General features: G+C 39.1%; 1 protein-coding gene across 3 annotated transcripts in view; it reads left to right on the top strand.

Annotated features, from left to right (window-relative positions):
• Exoc2 (exocyst complex component 2) overlaps positions 1–17,894 on the top strand; it is a 171,886-nt gene that overhangs the window by 54,226 nt on the left and 99,766 nt on the right. For all 3 annotated transcript variants that reach the window (XM_021180205.3, XM_085831196.1, XM_085831195.1), the window contains exons 6-7: positions 501–625; positions 15,355–15,435. In XM_021180205.3, the coding sequence (XP_021035864.1) occupies positions 501–625; positions 15,355–15,435 (206 nt within the window). The remainder of the gene's footprint in view (positions 1–500; positions 626–15,354; positions 15,436–17,894) is intronic.

The raw sequence follows: 17,894 nt of genomic DNA on the forward strand, positions 1-17,894 counted from the left end.
TATGCACCTCATGTGCCTTGTTTCTTGATTCTTGTTAAATTGTGAGTCACCCACAGGTTTTGTGTAATTTTGCCATTAAGGACAGAGTACTGTGTATTGAGTGGTGAGATGAGAGTTGTGTTCAGGGTTCCAGGACACTTGTGTGAGGGAGTGGGAAAATCTGCTTTTGAACTACTGTAGCTTAACTAGGCCACTAGAAGATACGCAGAATTTCTGTCTGCCAAGTCATATATATCTACATTTCTACGTACTTCTTAGGGACCTGACGTGCTTGGAATTATCATCTATAGATATAAGACTAGTTTCATATCTTTCAGCCATCACAATAAATAAAAGGTTTAGATCAAGATAAGAATTTAAAAAGGTTTTTTTTTTGTCTCTATGTAGTTATTGAATCAATGTATATACTTCACAGGAACTTTAGCATGTCTAGTGTTTTACACGCAATGCATTATCTTGTCAGGAGTCTCAGACAGTTGATTTCTTTTCATTTGTTTCAGCTTTGAGCAGCTCAAGATGGCGGTCACCAACCTCAAAAGGCAGGCCAACAAGAAGAGTGAGGGTAGCCTGGCGTACGTGAAGGGCGGCCTCAGTACCTTCTTTGAAGCTCAAGATGCTCTCTCAGGTAAGGCAAGCCTGAGAACCATCTGCTGGGGCTTCCACTGTGGAAACCTGACACTGTGCCCCCTCATGTTTATGGGGTGTGACATTTGGTCTGTATTTATAAAAGTAGAGGTTTAAAACGTACCATAAATATTTGTTGCAGACTAGGCTGGAATCTCTTTGAAGGCCTGGTACTGTAAATATTTGTCTCTAAAGCTCTGCTGACGCATCTTCCATGTGAAACAGGAGAATCCTATACCTCTCTATGATGCTCAGTCTTTGGGGCTGATAAGAAATTGAATCCCAGTGGGCAAAGTTCTAGAATTCTTAAAGTCACTTTACAGACATTGCATCTCACTCATATGCCTAATCCTAAAAATGTTCCCTAGTATGTGTTTTGTGTGGAAAGGCCTGATGAAGATGTGCCATTGTTTTTAGCCATTATCCCAAGGGCCCCAACGTACACGGTCACAACTGCTCACTCTGACATCCTATTAAAGGAAAGGAAAATTGTGTTATCAGAGCTTTAGATACTGCAGTGAAAGATAACGAGTAGGTTTTTGTAAACTGCCATATTTTGTTTTTATGTAGTGAAAATATATAATGTATATTTTTATGTATTATTAGTATATATAAATATACGTTAATAAAAATTACCACAATTATTACTTTTGAAAATTAAAGTCCCTATAACTAAGTACTTGTATGACATTCATTCGTTTGTTCGTTTGTTTGTTTGTTTGTTTGTTTGTTTAGAGAGAGAGAGAGTGTGTGTGTGTGTACCATAGCACTTGTGTGGAGGTCAGAGGACAACTTGTGGAAGTCAGTTCTTTTTTCCATCATGTGGTGCCTGGAATGGGACTCAGGCTGTCAGGCTTGGTGGCAGCACTTTTGTCCTCTGGGACGTCTTACCCATCCATACCTATTCATCTTACTTAACTGTATATAAGAGGGCTACACCTTCTTCAGAAAGACAGACTTTTAATATTTAACATGTTTAAATATTTGATATTTAACTCATACTGTTTTTTTTTTACAAAACAGATTCCTCTTTTCACTAAGTATGTATCTCATATTTTCCTTTCCGTGTAGGTGGAAGTTAGGACTTTGGTGAAATGTACGCAGTGGGAGTGAGTGGGGCAGGAGAGTCTTTTCTCCCGTGACCTGTGGTGCCTTGTGGTTGTTGATGTGTTATTGATGTAGCTCTGCATTACCAGGATTGGTTTCTATGGCAATCAGAGACCTGAGCTTGTATGAACAGTTTTGTGTTGTAATGCAAACATAGTACTTACCAAACATTGACTCTAGTACAGTGGTTCTGAGCCTCTGGTTCTGAGCCTGTGGTTCGTGACCTCTTTCACAGGGGATACCTAATACCATTGTAAAACACAGATATTTATAGTATGATTTATAACAGTAGCAAAATTACAGTTACAAAGTAGCAATGAAAATAATTATGTTTGGGGATCATTACAGCACAAGGAATATCAGATTGAACAAAGATCATACTGATAAATAATTTAATTACTTTATAGCATATACAAAATAATTATCATAGTCAATTTTACATAGTCAATTTGAAAACATTAGCAACATGCCATAAATCTGGCTCCTTTGTTTTTTATAGAAAGAGAAAAGATACTGTTGCAAACCAGAAATAATAAACAAGTTATTTTACTGGTGGAGGTAACCATATTAACATTGCAATGTATTTTCTTTTAGTCTGTTTTTCCTTGCTAATATGAGTATATATTACAATGAGATCATATCATATGTAGAGTTGTATGTACTAGAAATCTTTTTTCTTTTCTTTCATTAACTTTTTTACATGTTTATACCCATGCAAAGTGATTTTTTTCATATTTTTTTCAAATATATTGTGTACTTTGATTCTGTTAACCTCCTGCCCAGCTCTCCTGTTTCTCTCTCTGAGATAGTTCCCCTTCCATTTCCCTCTGTGTGTATATAGACAAGATGTGGCATCTGGATATGCTTGCCTCACTTACTAAGAACTCCAGTACATCTTTTTTCATGTAAAGACACAATTTCATTTTTAATTGTGACTGAATAAAACTGTTTGCTGTTTATTTAAATCATCTATCTATGATCTACAATTTGTCACATTTTCCTTATTCATGCATCTGTTGGTGGGCATGTATGCTAACTTGATAACTTGCCTACTGTGTGTAACACTGCAGTAAGCATCGGTTTGTAGGTGACTTAGATGCCTTTGAGTGTATTTTCAGGAATGGTGTATATCTGGATCATAATAGCTCTATTTTTCATCTTGCACTGGCTGGTTTTGTGTGTCAACTTGACACAGGCTGGAATTATCACAGAGAAAGGAGCTTCAGTTGGGGAAGTGCCTCCATGAGAACCAGCTGTGGGGCATTTTTTCAATTAGTGATCAAGGGGGGAAGGCCGCTTTTGGGTAGTTCCATCCCTGGGCTGGTAGTCTTGGTTCTAGAAGACAGCAGGCTGAACAAGCCAGGGGAAGCAAGCCAGTAAGGAACATCCCTCCATGGCCTCTGCATCAGCTCCTGCTTCCTGACCTGCTTGAGTTCCAGTCCTGACTTCCTTTGATGATGAACTGAAACATGGAAGTGTAAGCTGAATAAACCCTTTCCTCCCCAACTTGCTTCTTGGTCATGATGTTTTTGTATGATGTTTGTGCAGGAAAAGAAACCCTGACCAAGACACATCTCTTGAGGGGTCTTCATAATGGCTGCACTGGCTTATAGTCTCAGCAGTGTATAAAGGTTCCTTCTCCCTTGTGTCCTTGACAGCCCTGTTTGTTGTTTGTCTTTTGATAATCACATTCCAGTGAGTGAGTGAAGTGGAATCTCAGTGTATTTGCATTTGACTTTCTCTAATGACTAAAGATGATGATCATTTTCTTATATGTCTATTGGGCTTCCGTGCAGCATCTTTTGAAAAGTACCCTCTCACTTCCTTTTTCCGTGTGTTAGAGCTATTACGAGGCTTGATATATAGCTTTTAGTTCCATCCATATTCTAGGTATCAATCCCTGGTTATATGTATCATCAGCAAAGCTTTTTTCCATTCTGTAGACTGTGTCTTTAGGGATTATTTTCTTTACTGTGTCAAGGATTGTAATTTCATGCAATCACATTTGTCAAATCCTGGTTTTATTTCCTGAATAATTTTAGTCATTTTCAGAAAATCCTTGCTTTATCCTGTATTTTGAAATGTTTTTATCTGTTTTCTTTGAACATTTTCACAATTTCAGGATTCATTTTGTACTGGATGGTTGGAAATTTTTGTTGTTGTTAACTTTTTTGCTTGTTTTTTAAACAAGGTGAGAAATAGGGATTTAGTTTCATTCTATAGACATGTGGATACCATTTCCCCAGTTAAAGAGGCTGTCTTTTCTCCAGTATATGTTTTTGACACCATTGTCAAAATTTTTTGGGTCATCTCTTTTATACTTTGGTTTTTGTGTGTGTGTATGTGTGTTAGTACTGCACTATTTTTCTTATTGTGGCTTACAACTTAAGTAGTATGATACCTCTAGTTTTTTTCCTTTTGCTCAGGATTGTTGTGGCTATTCAGTGTTTGGTGCTTCCCTATGAAACCAAGAATCATTTGCATAGAGAATGATACTCGAATTTTGATAGAGAGTCCATTGAATGTGTAAGTGACTTTCAATAACAGCTGCTTTCACAATAGTACCCCTGCCAGAGCATGAACATGGGAGATTTCTTCTAGTGTGTAATGTTCCTGTGTTTTCCCCCCAGTGTTCTAAGTTTTCACTGTAGAGATCTTTTACTTTCTTAACATTATTCCTAGACTCGTTTCATTTTGTTCTGTTGGGGCGGAGGGCACTGTAATTGAAATTCTCTTTTCCTGATTCCTACTTTTCTACATTCATTATTGGTGTATGTTTAGTAAAGCCACTGTTTTTGATGTTGATTTTTATATGTTGCTACTTTCCTGAAAGTGTTCATTGATCTAAGAGTTTCTGGTAGAACCCATTTGTGTAAATACAGGATCTTGTCAACTGTTGTTGTGTCACAGATCTTTCTTAGGGACATGCACACAATCTATGTCTGTTTCCCACAGAGAGGGAACCCATGACAGACCAAAGTAATGACTGCAACTAAGTCCAACTTGATGAACCATGAGTTTACTAACAGAAGTATAGGTGAGGACTACTTAGAGGAGCAGGGATGACTCAAAAATTCACCGCATCACCAAAAAGCCAGTCCCAGCACAGGTGGAAACTGGCAGAAGTACCTTCTTGGAGCTCTTTGCTCCTCTTGCATGTGGCTGCACGGGTCAGAGAAACCCTCTTGGCTTTTGAGGGACAGTTTCCCAGGTGGAACAGCTTTTCTTTCTTTCTTTCTTTTTTTTTTTTTTTTTTTGTTGACCTGAGTCTCATGAGCCTCCCTTTCTCTTGTGGAGAAAACATTTCTACAACTGCAAATGGTGGTAATTTAACTCCTTCCATCCCTCTTCCTTTTCCCTTTGCTTCCCCTTCCCCTTCTGGCCAAGACTTGAGGTGCTACATTGAATAAGCGTGGAGAGAGCAAAGCACCCCACCCGCCTCAGTCCTGCCTCTATAGCAGTGGTTCTCAACCTTCCTAATACTGAGACCGTTTAAGATAATTCTTCATGTTGTGATGGCCTCCAACCATAAAATTACTTTCATTGCTACTTCATAGCTGTAATTTTGTTACTGTTACAAGTCATAACATAAGCATCTGTGTTTTCTGATGGCCTTAGGTGACCCTTGTAAAAGGACCATTTGACCCCCAAAGAGGTCATGACCCACAGGTTGAGAACCTAGGGGAAGTACTATTTTCTGTGATTAGTATAATGTTAGTACAGGTTTATTGGATATAACTTTATTGTAGGGAATGTTCCTTCTGTTGCTATTTTTCCTGATTTTGAACTTTGTCAGAAGCCATTCTACCTTTGTTTTGATGAGCATGTGATTTTCTTCCTTGAGTCTATTTATGTGCTGTCTTACATTTGCTTAGGGATTATTGTTTGAGGGCATATTCTATGTTTTGATCTAATCTAGTCATATTCTCTCCTTTCCAATGTCCCTTCTGTTTCCTCTATCGCTTTTTGTCTTTAAACCTCATATGCTCTTTTTAAACCCTCATTTAAATCAGTGAGTTTATTTAGTTGTACCTGTATGTGCCTGGGTGGCTGGGGGGCATCTAATGGAGAATGGGTAACACTTCCGGACCTGCATCCTTGATCAACACTGACCTGCTATGGTGGTTTGAGTGAGATGTCTCCCAAAGTCTTAGCCATGTGATTACCTGTACCCAGTTGGAGTTGCAGTTTGGGAATGCTTAGAAGGTGGGGCCTTGTTAGAGGACATATGCCAGTGAAGACAGGCTTGGGGGTTCAGACATTTACACTATTCCAAGTTTACTTTCTGTTTTGTGCTTTTGGTTCAAGATGTCGGCTCTCAGCTTCCTTCTCAAGCCAATATGTGTTCACTCTGTCATCATGGATTCCTAACCCTCTAGAACGATAAGCCTAAATAAACCCTTTATTTTAAAACTTGCCTTTGTTATGGTGCTTTTTCACAGCAATAGAATAGTCCCAAATACACACTTCCTTCCTCAATACCCATCAATTCTCCATAGCTCCTCAGATGGGGGTGGAACTTTATAAACATCTTTCCACTTCTGTGTTGGCTTGATATTGGATAGGTCTTACATATGCAATCCCCACCCCTGTGAATGCATGTGTACAACAGAGTTATCATATCTGACAAATATTGATTCACTACAGATATTTATTCCCTCTGGCTCTTACAGTCTTTTTATGCCCTCTTCTGTGCAATGATTCTTGAACCTTGGTGGAGGAAACTCTGATGTAGATCTTCAATTTAGAGCTGAACTTTCAAGTCTCTTTACACATCAGTCAGTTGTAGGTCCCCATATTGATTTCCATCTACATCAAGAAATGTCTCTAATGAAGATTGAGAAATCCACTGATCTGTGATGTGAAGATAAGAACTTTGAGTGCAGGTTTTATTATCCTTCTCCTCAAGGATCTTGCCATCCATGGGTTTTTGTGCCACTCAGCAGTCAGGTGTAAGTTCTGTCTTATGGGAGAGATTTTGAATCCTTTTGGAAAGTGGGTTGGTTACTCCCATGACATTCCTCCGGCTGTTTTTCCAGTGGTCATGTGTTGCCAGTTAGTATGACTCTCAGGTCTTACAGCCAGGTAAGAATGTTGATGAGGTTTCTTCCCTGTAGCAAGTATAGCACTTCCCAGCACTGTGCAAGCTAGATAGTAGAGATGAGGTTTCTAGGTTAGTACCAGCTGGATTTTTCCATGTCTTGCCATCAAGTTCTAGAGGGAACTAAGAACAATGACAGTAGTAGTGGTAATGATGAAAATGGAGGGGTCTTTGGGACCCCACTGACTAGCAACTTGAAAAGAAGTACACCACACCTGTTGTTCAGCTTTTTATTTGTCTATGGCTTGTGGCACTGTGTCCCCCCTACCCTCAGTACAAGGTAACTCCTCAGTACAAGATAATTACTTGTACACATATGCATGTGTGTGCACACATATATGTATATATGTGAATGTATGTATTCAGCTTTTTATTTGTCTATGGCTTGTGGCACTGTGTCCCCCCTACCCTCAGTACAAGGTAACTCCTCAGTACAAGGTAATTACTTGTATGTATTCAGCTCAGTACAAGGTAATTACCTTGTATGTATTCAGCTTTTTATTTGTCTATGGCTTGTGGCACTGTGTCCCCCCTACCCTCAGTACAAGGTAACTCCTCAGTACAAGTAATTACTTGTACACATATGCATGTGTGTGCACACATATATGTATATATGTGAATGTATGTATTTTGTGAAGGTTCCACAATAGTAGGTTTCCCTATTGCATTTTCAGAGGTCTTGTGTTAGTTATCTCTTCCCATGCTCCCTCCTCTTCTCTGCTTTCCTATTCATACCCCATTTAACCTTCCTGTTTTGTTATCTGCTTTACCCTCTCATACTACTGTGTCACCTTCCTACCATGGTCTCATACACATTTCCTGCCCACTATATGTATTCCAGATGTAACGTTCATATTTGGAAATTCAAAGCTAATATCCACATATGCAAGAAGCCAGGCAGTGTGTTCTTTCTGGGTCTGGACTACCTCATTCAGAATGGTTAGTTCTGGCTCTGTCTATTTACCTGCGAGTTTTATTTTTCTTTACAGCTAGATAATATTCCAGTGTATACATGTACCATATTTTCAATATCCATCCATGAATTGAAGGACATCAAGGCTATTTTATTATCTTGCTGTTGTGAAGAACAACCATGAATATGGATGAACAGTGTCCAAGTATCATATACCTAGATCATATGATACATCTTTTTATACCTTTTTGAAGAACTTTCACACTGATTTTCATCATGAAATCAGTTTGCATTCCCACCAACAATGAATAAGTGTTTTAAAAAATATTTCTCATTCTATGGTCTTCTTTTGAGAACTCCTTTTAGTTCCATGCCATAAAATTTTAATCTGTTATTTTAGGTTTTTACTCAGTTCCTTATATATTCCTGACATAAACCCTGTCAAATGTATACCTGGTAAAGATTTGTTTCCCATTCCTTATAGACTTTCTCTTCCCTTGAATGAAGGTGTCCTTTGCTACACAGAAGTTTCTTAGTTTCACGACTACCATGTATCAGCTGTTGCTTGGTCTTAATGCCTGTGCTACCTGGATACCGTTCAGAAAGTCCTTCCTGTGCCTACTCTTTGAAGCATGTTTTCTACTTTCTCCTCTTAACAGAGGAATTTAAGGAATCATGTCTGGGAAGTCTTTGATAATTGAAGTTGGGTTTTATTCAGGGAGAAAGGTTAGGGCCTACTTCCTTCTGCATGTAGCCCTCTAGTGTGACCAGCGCTATTTATTGAAGATGCTACATGTTCTCCAGTGTCTATTGTTGACTCTTTGTCAAAAGTCAAGTATAGACACATAAACATATCCAGGTCCTCAGTTCTATTGTATTGATTAATATGTTTGTTTTCTGTCAATACTCCAGATCTCTAGTAGAGCTTAAAATGAGAGGTGGTGATATCTCCCTCAGCCTTTTATTGTTCAAGGTTATTTTGACTACTCTGAATTGTTTGCTTGTTTGTTTGTTTGCAAGTAAAAGTTAAGATATTCAACTTCTGTGAAGAATTGTATTAGAATTTTGATAAAAATTGCATTGAATCTGTAGGTTGCTTTTGATAGGATGGCCATGTTCACAGGCCTTTCCATCCTTTGGAATCTTCTTCAGTTTATTTCTTCAGGGTCTTAAAAGCTTTACTTTATAAATCTTTCACATCATTAGATTTATTCCAAGATTTTGTTTATTTCATAGGTTTTTTTTAAATGTGTGTGTAGCTACTGTGAGATTGTTTCTCTGATTTCTCAGTATATTTGTTATTAGCTTAGCCAATCCCAGTATACCACAATTTCACAGTTGTGAGAGGTTTTTATACTTGATTTATCAGTATATTAGATTTACTTTGAGGCTCTTTAGTTTGCATTTTATGGTACATTATGAAAGCAAATCTCAAGTAGCATGTTTTTTCCTCATGCTTTAGTATAAATCCCCTTCATGAGAACGTTATATGTATAACTATAATACTACTAGAACAACTAATAAGATTAGTAAGACTACTTGATTTTCAGTTCAATCACAAGTCATGTTCAAATGTCTCCAGTCATCCTCCAAACTTTCCTATGTGTTCAAATCAAGATATAGATTGATAGGATTTCATTTTATTTTGACTCTCTTTTAAACTTGCATGGATCCTCTTATTTTTACCCTTTTAATTTTTCATGTCATGAAGAAACAAACTCACTAACCTTGTATGGTATTCTATGCTGGGAAGTTCACTGACTTCCACCCCATGGTGTCATTTAACAACATTGTATTTCTGGATTCAATTTCAGTATTTTGGTCTGAGATCATGTTGTTCTTGTTACACAAGAAGTCTTTTAGTGTGTGGCAGGGCTGGGGGTGGTGATGGTGACTTCATCAGACACACACACACATACACACACACACTCACAAAGTTTCTGTTGTCTCTGTATATATTTTTTAATTTTAGTTTGGGAAATACTGAATTTACTAGAAAAAAGATTCTTTTTAGTATCATAGTTTTCATATTACTTAATATCTGTGTTATAGGCCTTGTCATGGTCTTTTTACTTTATCTGTATAATTTACTTTGTTTTCTTTTATTGAAAGTAAGGTTCGTTTTCTCATAAATATAACCTGATTACAGTTTTCCTCTCCCTCTATTCCTTCCCACTTCTCCTCCCGCCTGGATCTATTTCCTCTCTGTTTCTCATTAGAAAAGAACAGACTTATAAGAGGTAACAACCAAATATAACAAAGTAGAATATACTAAGATAAAACAAGCCATCACATCAAGGTCAGCAAGGCAACCCAACAGAAAAGGGAAAGATCTCCAAGAGCAGGCACAAGAACCAAAGATCCACATTTCACACACTCAGGAGTCCATAAAAACACTAAGCTGAAGGCTGTAGTATGTACATAGAGGACCCAGTGCAGACCTGGGTTTCTGTGAGTTCATGTAGCCTTGCTTAGTTGATTCAGAGGGCCTTGTTCTTCTGGCGTCCTCTGTATCCTCCAGCTCTTACACTCTTTCTGCCTCTTCCTTTGAGGGGTTGTCTTAGCTCCACTTTAGGGCTAAGGGGGGATTTGATGGAGACATCCCATTTAGACCTGTGTTTTCCAAGGACTCTCTCTTCATGTCTGGCTGTGGGTCTTTGCAACTGTTCCTTTCTGCTGCAATGATGACTAATAAGGCACTCTCGTAGGAGTATAGCAAAATATCATTAGGTGTCATCTTATTGCTACGTTCTTTTAGTACAACAGTATTATTTGATTTCACCATAGATCCCTGGCTATAACTCCAGTTCCAAGGGATCCATTGCCTTCTTCTGGCCTCCAAGACATGTGGTACACAGAGTACATGTGGTACACAGTCATACATACATATAAAATAAGTTAAAATAAGTAATACAAACTGAAAACAAACTTTTGGTGCTGGGAATTAAATGCAAGGCCTTACACATGCTAGGCAAGTCCTCTGCTGCTGGTCCGTATCTTAGTCCTATCCATAATACCTTTTGTAAACCTTGGGAAGTTTTGTTTTCATTATGTACCTTACCAGCATTGTATGATAGGAGTTACGGTTTTAAAAAGCACTATTCTGAGAGCCTTTGTCTGCCACTGTACTGCAAGACAGTTATCCCTGTGGACATTGATGTAGACATTGATTCCAGTGATGATGTTACTGAGAAGAGTCCTGTAAGCCAACATGGTTCTTTTATTTGTATGTACATTAGCTGTTCATGTCCACAAAAAGGATTAAAAGATATATTTGTTTAGCTTTGAATTAAAAAGGAGGAGGGCATAAACGAGAGACAGGAAGGCATATGCCTTATAGAACATACAGAAATGCCCTGTTTTCATTTGCTTATTTCTGTGCTTGATAGACTTTGGAGGATGTCAAACAATGCCTTCAGTTCTCAAAAACAATTTTTGATGCTGCTAGTCTTTGATGTCTTGTGTTTGTAGGAATAGATAAAGGAGCAGAGTGATAAAACCAAAGTCCAGTCCTCTTCTAGATATCCTCCATGGGTGATTATCATTGTCTAGACTGTTTGAGAGCCAGCCCAAGTCTACTTTCTCAGTTGATCTCAACTAAATATGCAATTTGAAATCTTTATTCTCTTTAACTTTTTTTGCATTCATTTTTTTCATAAAATACTGCTGTATGCCTGCGTGACAAGCATTGTGTTATTTCTAGCAACAGGCGTCTTTCTCTGGCTTCCACTTTGCTGTTTCTCCCACTTTTGTTGGCTTTGATGCTCCTGAGGGTCTCCAGCTGCTGTTCAGGCAAGCCCCTAGCAAGTCTTTAGCTTGAGAAATGTTTCTGCCGCACCGGTCCCGAATGCCCTTGGAGCCCATGCATTTACACCTGAGTGGTCACTTGTTTTTGGTGGCAACCCCCAAATTGTGACTGTTTTGCTGTGGCCAGATTGAATGAATGTTCTTGGCAGTACGTAAAGAGACCAAAGCAGAGTTCATACACAAGCCACTCAGTACCATTTTGCATGTTGTAGCTGCTCCAGGAATCCTGAAGCTGAGCTGGGGTTTGGCATTTTCTGTCTGGCACGTCCTGTTGATGTATGATGTAGTGTAGGCAGAGTGCTAGGACTCAGTTCCCTGAGTGAGTCATTCCTACCTGTTGGCTTTATGTGGCAACTGAGATTGTTTTTATTAGTTTTTATTTACAGTATAATTAGGGAAGAAAAGGAATGAGAGGTTACTTGCCCAATTTAAATGTTACATATGATTTAACCACTGTGTTAGCTTTCTGTTACTTTCTGTTACTATAACTAAATATTTGTGATAATTGACTTACAAGAAAAAAGGTTTATTTTGGCTCTTGGTTTCAGGGATTTTGTTCTACGTTGCCTAGGTTTGGGGGTGGTTGTTGCTTTGGTTCTCTAATGAGGCATCTTGTCGTGGTGGAGTATATGGCAGAACACACTCAACAGAAAGCAAAAAGGAACCAGAGGCAGGGCCCAAAGCAGCAGTTTTCCCTTTAAGGGCATGCCCAAATGACCCACCTTCCAGTACCACCACATGTAATGCAGTGTCCTTGAGGACACTTTTCTATGATAGTTAATAGAAACCAAATGCTTAATGGGCATTTTAATGAATTTGAATTAACAAAATACATATTTCATCTCATCCATGTCTCGTTTATTAAGTATATCCTTCAGAGTCTGGACATTAACATGACTAAGCTACAGCCTATCTATATAGACCTGGAGCTAACCTTGGCCATGCTTTTAAGGGTAGCTGTAAGAAAAAAAAAATGATGAAGATAATGACTGCAGAGTAAAGGCTGTAACATTTTTACTCTGTGGTTGTTTATGGAAATAGTCTCTGCTCTGGCTTTAATGTTCTGACTCATACAGGCTAGCAGGCAAGCACAGTGGTTAGAGCATAGAGTATGGCCTTGCATTTTTATAGATATTCTCTCTCTCTCTCTCTCTCTCTCTCTCTGTGTGTGTGTGTGTGTGTGTGTGTGTGTGTGTGTGTGTGTGTGCGTGCCTTATTTAACAGTGGCATCTATGTAAGTGCATGCTTAGGCATTTTGAGTTTTTTGACTGAAGTTGCAGTTTCATATTTTGCGCAGTGTGTATGTTTTACAGACAGTGAGACAATGATGTAGTTCAAAAGAAATAGCAGACCCTTTCCTAGAACTTCAATTTTTCTTTAACTAGTGCTCTTATAATACCTTTTTGTTTCCTAACTTTAAGCTTATGATGTTCAACTAGCACACATATTTAAGTTTCTAATAGATTAGAAACAATAACAAACCTGTGATCATGTACCCAGTTGCTTATTGAGTTATTCTATTTAAAAATGTTTTCAGAGAAAATAAAAGGCCAAATGAACCAGACATTGGGTTATTTGGTTTAATTTTCTGGAAAATAGGATTGCTTTTATCAGATCCCAGTGTCTCTTAGACCTCATGCTTGGCTGACAGCTTGACAGTGGCTCTGCTGTGGTAGAGATGAGTTGGAGGAAGTTGCTCTGTCAGCAGAAAGGGCTGTAAACTGAGCTCAGAGAACCAGGTCACCCTGTCTTGACCTGCTGATCAGTGATGGCTTATGTCAGCATCAGAAAATGTGGCCACACAGTTTCCTGTATTGTTGGTTCTCACTTAGAGAATAACATTTGCAGTGAGGCTGTGGAGCATGTGCTGTCTGCCCGCTCAGGAGCTCAGGACAGTGAGCTGCACAGGGCCAGCCCTGCTTTTGCAACCAAGCTTGTCAGAGCATCATTACAGCAGTGCTACATGTGCTGTGGGCAGACCTGCTTCCCTGGAGCAGTCTGCCTAATGTAGCTTTTAATGCTTACACGCAGGAACATTCTCTTCCATTTAACTTTACAAGTTGAATGCAAGTTTAAGCTTTGATGTGTGGGAATATGTTGGGTCATTTCTACTGTGTAATTTAAGTTTGAGCCAGTAAAGATTCACATGTTCTTTACTCTGAATCAACAAAGACAATTTTTAAAAAGCAGTGACTGTCCCTCCCCCGTGTGTTTGTTTCTTCTTTTATGAATGTGTTGATTCAATTCAGTAAAAACAGTTTGTGTGTTTTAGGATGTAAAACAAAATTGAGGTAACATTACAGGAAAATGTATTGTAAAGAACATAATTAGGATTAAAGGCTAATTATAATGAACAGAAAAATAAACATTCTCTGGACTTGAGAACGTATTCAAAAGTATTTGAACACTGAATTTAAATTTTAAAAACTTACTGAGTTTTTTTTAAAAAGACCAGTGCATCAAATTGAGTTATATAAGTCTCGTAAAAGAAATAGACACATCCACATTTACATGAAGTAGGCTTGTTTGTTTCTGAAGCATAAACTGGCACCTGTCTAGGCAACCAAGCAGAAGCTATAACAGATTCACCATGTGAATGTTAGTGAGTGCCTAATTAATATTCAAAAGTGCTGTTTGGTTCACTGAAAGACCACAAAGTGGAACATCTTGCATTTGGGTTTTCACTTGAGCAAATTGTGTGAAAAAGTGGAAACCCAGGCTGCTTCTGCCACTGTTGTGAGGAGAAACTTCTTTTTTACAAGTGACTACAGTTCCCCAAAGGCACAGTAAGTTTACTGCTCTCATTTTACAGACATGCAAACAGAAGCCTAGGTCGTGTGAGTTAGTTACTGATCTGAGCTGCGTGGGCAGCAAGGACTGAGGCCTTAAGGACTGGAACCTGACTGCCCAAGCTCACATTCCAAATTTGGCTTGGTGAGCTTGTGAGACATGTTTATTTGGGTGTTACCACGGTCTTCTTTCTCATCATCCAGATGTAAATACTGGGATGCACATCACTGTCAGTGGATGACACACGCACCTCAGAAGTGGAGCACTAAATGCATAGTCACAGTTCAACTAGGGTTTGCTCTTCTGGCTTCATTTTGTCACAGCTTTAAAATTTGAAATCATAGTCTTAATTCCTTACCAAAATAAGCCTGAGAGCTGTTTTAAACTTTCCCTCTTCATTCTCCAGTATTCTTTATTACTGAGTCAAGGTATGTAAACACCCACCCACCCCACCCCTGCCTACACACACACACACACACACACACACACACACACACACTTACATACTTTCTCTACCCAGTGTTGGTACTTTGATATGTGTTTTGAAATGTTTCCATGGAACCTCTAGGAAATTATTGTGAATATAAGAGAACTAATATGTATTCCCCATGTGATAGTCCAGGTCTGAAATTAAATTTTTTGAGGTTGGTAGAACCCAAAGCAGTACTTTCTATCTTGCTGAGGTAGAAGAATGATTTCCTATGGCCACGTGAAGATTGTGCTAAAGACCCACAGAGCCTGAAGTCCCGCTTTCGCTTTTCTTTTTCAAGTGTATATTGAAGGCCAGATGAGTGTGTCTATTGTATGCTACTTGAATAATGTTAAGGTGTGAACAATATAAATAGTATCATCTGTGTTTTCCCAGAATACTGCATATATATGTTCCTCTTGAATGGTGAAAATAATAGAACAATTTGTAAAATTGTTTTTCAATGGCTTTAAAAGGCTTTTTTTATCTTTCTGTCCATTAAAGTGGCCCACGTTGTAACTAGGTTTGTTTGCTTTTTCCTAGCTATCCATCAAAAACTAGAAGCAGATGGAACTGAAAAGGTAGAAGGATCCATGACACAGAAATTGGAGAATGTCCTCAATAGTAAGTTTGTGGACTAGTGACGAGTGTTGATGGTCTTTAGAACAAGGTGCAGTGCAGGTCTGCGGAATTTCCCAGGGCAAGGGCATGGTAACGACTTACAAAACCTCAAGGACAATAGAATGAAATGAATCTGTTTGCATTTTACTTAGTTACATTTCTCAAGAACTGTAATTTGCTACTTGGAAACAAACCGGCACTGAGACAGCAGCCAGGGTTACTACTGAGTAGACACCGGCATCTCCATCATCAGACCTGCCGGCACACAGGGCAGAGCCTCAGCTCCTGCACAGCAGATGCCCAGGCATCGTCTGTTTGTTTACACTTTGCCCTTCCCCAGAGGGACATACTCTAGAACATTCTGTAAAAGTTGATGGTCCAACAGACTCCCACGTTTTCTGTTTCCTCCTTTTTCCCTTTTGTTCTTTTTCTGACATTCCAAGGTACTTGCCCCAATAGCAGAAGAAATTCATCAGATAAATTAATTTGTACTATTATTAAAATTATTACATGTTTTAAATGTAAGTTATGTTTCCCACATGTAGTCACTGTGTAATATGAAGTAATGTTCATAAGATAGCCTTGAATACATGGTTCCCTTGGAAAGAAGGGTTAAAAAAATGAAGCAACCTCACATAGATGTTTAGAGATTTTATGAATTCAGGGTTATGAAACAAAGTGAATTTTGTTTTTATGGCTTGGTTTAGTCCCATGAGTAGAACATCCTGGGTCTTATGTAACCATTTTCTTCATAGGTCCAGTGATGTCAGTAAGAAAATATTTTGTAGAAAGAATGCTACCTTTGGTGGAGGCTTTTCTTGGTGGTAGAATTTGAATCCTTGGACATTCCATCTAAGTTTCTGGATTTAACAGGACTTAAAACCCGTCCCTTTGTTTATCACTCCTGTGGTTATTGCTTGTCTTGGGGTTTGTTGAGCATTTGCCTCTAAGCACTAAGTCATAAACCTTGTTTAAATGAATATATTCTGAATTTTACGTAAAGAAGTATTTACCTAAGCCATCTCTGCGTCTTAAAAGAGACATAGCACACAGCCACACAGATAAGCAGAGTGTGGCAGGCAGGCAGTGGGGTAGGTGGATGCAGGTGTGTCTCTTGCAGGGCTTCAGCAGCATGAAAGGGAGGCAGTGGCTCTAGATAGGAGACAGGCTGCAAGCTAGTGAGCAGGAGTGATGTAAACTCTGTGCCCACCAGAGTTCTCCTTAGAGTAGAGTTAGCCTCGAAGATGGTGAGCATCCAAAGGAGCTCAGCGGGAAGCCGTGTGATGGAGCGCTTAGAGGAGCAGGCTGGATGGGCTCTCTGTCGATTCAACAGGAGACCAGGAAAAGGGCAGCAGCTGTGGTGAGCTCAGTAGCTGACGTGGAAAGTAGACAAGGAGCCCATGGCAGGGCAGAAATGAGGATGGGAGTATTGAAACATTGGTTGTGTATATGTAATTTGAAAAGGAAAATGGTTTGTGAGACATTTACATTTCTAGTCTCAGGTAATAGAGCCAGTTTAGGACACAAGGAGAGAATAGAGAAAATTCTGTTGAGTTTTTGTGTAACTTTTGAGTCTGGAATCCCTGAGAGTTGATCACCAAGTATCTTTCTAGCTTTCACTACATCCTTTTTGTATTAATCTGAGCAAATGAGCTTTACATGCTTTTTGGATAGAAATATATGAATACAATCTTACCCAGAGTCGGACCAGCAGGCTGTTGAATTGACCTGGCAGGCACGGAATGTGCACCAGTGCAATAGCCGTGTGACTAACATGAGAGCGACTAACACGTCTGTGATCTTTAGGTTCATGCCTGGTGCTGTAAAGTTGCTCTGAAACCTATATTGGAAAAGGTCGTAAACTCTAGTGGGAAGTAATTGTGTGTGTGTATGTGTGTGTGCCCGTGTGTGTGTGTGTGTGCGCACGCGTGCATACCACATGGATCTGTAGGGCCCCAGGATGTGACATGTTTGCTGGTTGTGTGAGTAACTAGTGCACACTGTCTTAGGCATTGTGTGCTGTCACCCAGTTACAGAAAGCAACTAGCTAGCCTTCCTGGCGCCTGTTGAAACAGAGGCACTCAGAGGTTTAGTCTTTGGGAGGCCCTGCCTTTGCCAAGTACCAGTGTGCATTTTTTGAGGTACTTTAATTCTCCAGCTACTTTTCACATTTGCTTTTCTGTTTTCAATACCTTGTCTCTCCCTGGGACAAACTGTGTGATGGTTGGGAACCATCCTGTGTTGTTCTAGCCCCTATATTCCTATGAGGCACAACACACACACACACCTCACTTCTGTAAACTCTCTTCTCAAGTTGTCCTTACAAAGAAAGAGACTAGTGTCGTCACCTTGAAATAGGAGACAGCCTAATGTCTACTCTAAATAAATATGTCTGAAATTATAATATGCCATTAGAATGACAAAAGTAGATCTTCTAGGTGTCTGTAAGAGACAGGTGTGAG

The sequence above is a fragment of the Mus caroli genome, unplaced genomic scaffold, assembly GCF_978045245.1.
Source record: "Mus caroli unplaced genomic scaffold, Mus_caroli_1 scaffold_15, whole genome shotgun sequence".
NCBI lineage: Eukaryota > Metazoa > Chordata > Mammalia > Rodentia > Muridae > Mus > Mus caroli.